The sequence below is a fragment of the Nannochloropsis gaditana genome, assembly GCF_000240725.1.
Source record: "Nannochloropsis gaditana CCMP526 unplaced genomic scaffold scaffold753, whole genome shotgun sequence".
NCBI lineage: Eukaryota > Eustigmatophyceae > Eustigmatales > Monodopsidaceae > Microchloropsis > Microchloropsis gaditana.
The window spans coordinates 1173-5384 of record NW_005803200.1 but is presented as its reverse complement, the minus strand read 5'-3'; the positions used below and the strand labels follow the sequence as shown (position 1 = coordinate 5384).

The 4212-nt window shown below is 50.4% G+C and overlaps 2 protein-coding genes across 2 annotated transcripts; both read right to left on the bottom strand.

The window, feature by feature from the left end:
- Window positions 1-1253: 1253 nt before the first annotated feature.
- On the bottom strand, window positions 1254-2091 carry NGA_2015800 (ankyrin repeat-containing protein; the record flags this gene model as incomplete). The annotated part of the gene is made up of 1 exon (XM_005853751.1): window positions 1254-2091. A coding segment is annotated over one exon (762 nt), but the record flags the coding sequence as incomplete, so codon positions are not given.
- Window positions 2082-2511, bottom strand: NGA_2099700 (ankyrin; the record flags this gene model as incomplete). Its single annotated transcript, XM_005853752.1, has 1 exon — window positions 2082-2511. A coding segment is annotated over exon 1 (298 nt), but the record flags the coding sequence as incomplete, so codon positions are not given.
- Between the last annotated feature and the right edge of the window lie 1701 nt (window positions 2512-4212).

Genomic DNA, 4212 nt, shown 5'->3' with positions numbered 1-4212 from the left:
GCCCCTACGCCTGCTCCTACTACGGCAGCACCCACCGCGGCCCCCACTGGAGCACCTACGCCTGCTCCTACGCCCGCTTCTTCCGTCGATCCCCAGGCAGTCACGGGTGCGCCTACCCCGGCCCCAACGGATGCACCTACCGAGTCTGTGTACACACCGCCGCCCTACACCAAGCCCGACGAGGAGATGGTCGGAAAGAGCGGCCGACGCTTGCGACGAGGCAACTAAACAAGCGATTTTGAAATGTGTACGGCGTGGTCATTTGATATCATGGGCACAAGAAGTCTGCTTTTTTGATGCAATCGATTTAGGAGAGTGAAGTGCTGCATAGAGTAAGCAGAGTATGCGTAAGTCCAAAATAGCGAGCGTGATATGCGGGTTGAACGAGAGAGACCAAAGCAATGAGAAAGGAGGGCAGAATCATGTGAGATTCGTGCCTTTAGAATTAATCGAGATCGAATACACCGCTACTAGGAATGCAGTTGATTGCCCAGGTGAAAGACACTGAAATGACCCGAAAGATGCTTCTGTCGGGATAAAAGCGTCTGGAAGCGTGCTCGGAGTCTGCAATCTCTTAGTTTCCTTATTTATCTTCCACAGTAAGGTACGAGTGAGGAGAGCAACTTCCTGGTGACGTCGGCTGCGTGTTTGGGAAGACCTACTGGTTGTATTTTAAGCTACCATAAGAGGGTAGCTGTGAAAGGAACTCAGTGGGGAAGTCAAACTTCAGGTCACTAAAAGCAAAAAAATGAATTAAGGCTTCAAAAGAGAAAAGCTACTGCGATTCTAATCTGCATTGCGCGGACCTTGTAAGCAACCACTAGCTCTTCATACAAAATGTTACTGTCTTTCGAAACCTATACTCTCGACAGATTTAGTCCAGTAACGAAGTCCGGGACTCGTTCACCTTCCCGGCCTTTCCTGGGCTGGAGGCCGGCGCACAACCCGAAAACCACCCGCGGCGTCGACCTCATGAAGAGATCCTCGCGACCTTGATACTCGCTAGGCTCCACGCAGAGACCGCTGCCTGACTTCGCCGGCAAGAAATAGGCTGCAAACAGTCGCTTCGACACCCTCCCCCCCGGTACAGTCGGTCTGTTTGAAAATACTATCAGCTGAAGCTCTCCTTGTCTAATGTACCGCATAAGCCAGCTTTTTACTTAATTTGGAGAGAGGATAATAATTGGAACGACGCATACATGCCAAATTTGAACGCGGAGAAAAACGAGAAGCAGGTGGGACTGCACACGGTATGTCAATCGAAGACGTAGTTTGCTTTTCTTTTCGACAACTTCAGACACCAATTCTCAATGAATGGTCACCGCAACCTTATCCAAATGGCGCTGACAGGGAAGTGGAGGAGAGGGCCAGCAGGTCGCGCATGATGATGAAGACGTCAAATCGCATCTGTTCGACGACGTAGTGGGCGGCCGCCTTGGCGCTGTCCGGGGCGCGGGATTTAAGACCGTGTTCATCGTCTTCTTCCGTCTCCACCCGGGGGAGCCCTTGGCACGCTTCTTGTGACGAGCTAGCAGCGCCACCATCTCCCCGCACCCGGTCGCTCCCGACTTTATTATTGCCCCCACCGTTACCTCCCTCTCCATGAACCAACCCCCTCGCCGAGCCCGCACCACCCCCCCTCAGCAGCACAAGGTTGCTGTTCGCAGCTCCCTCACCTTTCGACATGCCATTCACCAGAAAAGGTGGGGCTTTCCCCCGTCTCACGACTCTGCCTCGCTCCAATCCTGCCTGCAGGTGCTCCTCCCGCCATAGGCGCCGGATTTTGGAAAGCACGTATGCCCGCTCTTCCCCTTCTAGCAAGGAAATGCATTCCGCCCGGTCCTTCTCCCGTGCAACGTCGATAGCCTGCCATCCCTGTTCCCCGGGAATGGAAGGGTCCGCCCCAGCGGCCAGGAGCAGGCGCAAGGCCTGCGTTCGTCCGTTGCGCGCCGCCTGCCACAAAGGGGTACACCCCTGATCATCCCGACCGTCAACATCGCAGCCCTCATGACTCAGCAGCAACTTAACCACTTCATTATGCCCATTGTAGGCCGCTATTCCCAATGGGGTACGCCCGCCTGTACGGCGTAGGCTAGGGTTGGCCCCTCTCGAGAGGAGGAGTTCAACGAAAGTCACGTGGCCCCGCCCTGCTGCCATGTACAAGGCGGTGCGCCCCATTTCCCATTCCGTTCCGTCTAGAGCTGCCCCGAAATCCAATAGACAGCGCGCCACCTCGGTGTGCCCCTGAACCGCAGCCCACATCAGGGCTGTCTGCCCGTGACTATCTGCGTAGGTAGCTAGAGTAGCTTTGGCTTCGAGCCGCCATCGCACCTCCGTGACATCCCCATCTCGTGCTGCAAAAATCAAGGCATTCGCCATCTCTAGCGGTAATTTTGGTTCCTGAATATACAATATCCCTATTCAAAACTCAAGGAATAAGTTTTGTCGATGAAACAGAAAAGGGCCAAGCACGGGAGGTGCGATGGACTGCGGGGGAGAAAGGTCGATCCTACGAAAATGTTTTGCGCGGGAAAGCACATAGTAAAAGATTAAATTAGAAGTCTGGTGTCGAGCTTACAGGACAATAAGTGGGTGATTGACGAGCATCATCAAAGACTGACAAGCAACGTGGAGCCTCATGATACGAACAACAGCAGAAGATACTGCTCGCCGGGGAGAAACAGCAACAGCAAGCAGGTCGCTGAGTCCGGTTTGGGAGCACGCGGACCCAGGAAGATTACCGATATGCCACCCGCATAACGTATATGAGGCCCTAGCCGTTGCATTATCAATGTTCGCCCCGCTCTGATCTGATAGATGGGGGGAGGATATGATGTGGGGAACAGGCAAAGCCTTCCTTTCAATTTGAAGGCGCTTGGAGCCTGTGACGTCACAGTTTACCTCGACGCTGCTTCGGAGACAGACACCTTGAGGAAAAACACACGCTTTGCCCTGGGCTTTAGAAGAATGCAGACGTTGTTTTTTCGGAGAATAACGTAGATATCGACGCATGAGACGACTTGGGCTGAGTATGCGCTGTCGTCCTTTTTCGTACTGGCGTTCGTGCGGACTTTTGGCACCAGACGCTCGCAAACAAGACCGGACGTGCTAATTTAAATTACTTGTGGTGGATCTCCTTGCATCCTCCTCCTTGAGACGAGGAAATCTGAAGATGAAGGCCCAGGATGAAGCATCTTGAGGCTGCGTGGGAAGGACACACGGAAGTAAGTCGTGGCTCGGATCCCGCCTCACGGCTGGCGCTCTTTCTCTCTCATCATAACTGTGTAATCACCCTTAATAAACAGTGATCACCGAAGTATAATGCTGTATATTCTCTTTTCAAACATTTTGCGTGATCGATATTCACTCTGAGCTATGTGCGCATGACTGCATAGATTAAACGCATAGAAACTAAATTCTTCCGTGCTTCCCATGTGTGTGTTTTGAGTGCGGCGAACGCGCGCATAGCTCGCATTTGATAAATCGGTGTCTTCCAAGATTAAAAAAATACTGTAAGAGGGCTTTCCAGCATCAGGAACGAGATAATTTGAAATTTTGCAGGCTACACGATTCCTGAAAATAATTTATTGAGTCATGGGCTAATCTGAAGCCGCGAAATTTATGTCTTTATACCAATCCTTTATCCCTCTTACAATGATATAGAGAGGTTGCAGGAAGCTCTAACCATTCCAAATAAATATAACCCTAAAAAGAACACAGAAATCTGTTCCCTTTTCGGGCTTCTGCCCGCGCTTCGACAAAAATCCGCGAGAAACATGCGAAAGAAGTACCACTTAGATCAGAATATTGTGAGAGTTGATCATTTTCGAACTCAATCTTTGTTTTTAAAAATTAACCTATTGCAAACCATGAGAATAGAAGAAACTTATTCCTTCCCTCGTATCGTCCCAAGTTTTTTCATTTGAATTGAATTACATTTTCCCGCCAAAATCTTTTTCCTCCCCTCTATTCACCTGTTGGTTGACCAGCAAATCGTGTAAAATTTCGAGACAAACTCTACAATATCTTAGTGAATGACAGACGGGGAAAGTACGAGAGCATGAAAGGATCGTGTCCTTAGCTCAAGACGTGGTAGATTCATCACTCATCATACAAAAAATAGACGTTCTCAAACACCTACATGTGAGGGGGAAAGAAATTGCTCTGAAAGTGAAAAATGCCCATGAATTATCCTTAAGAATACCGCGTTAC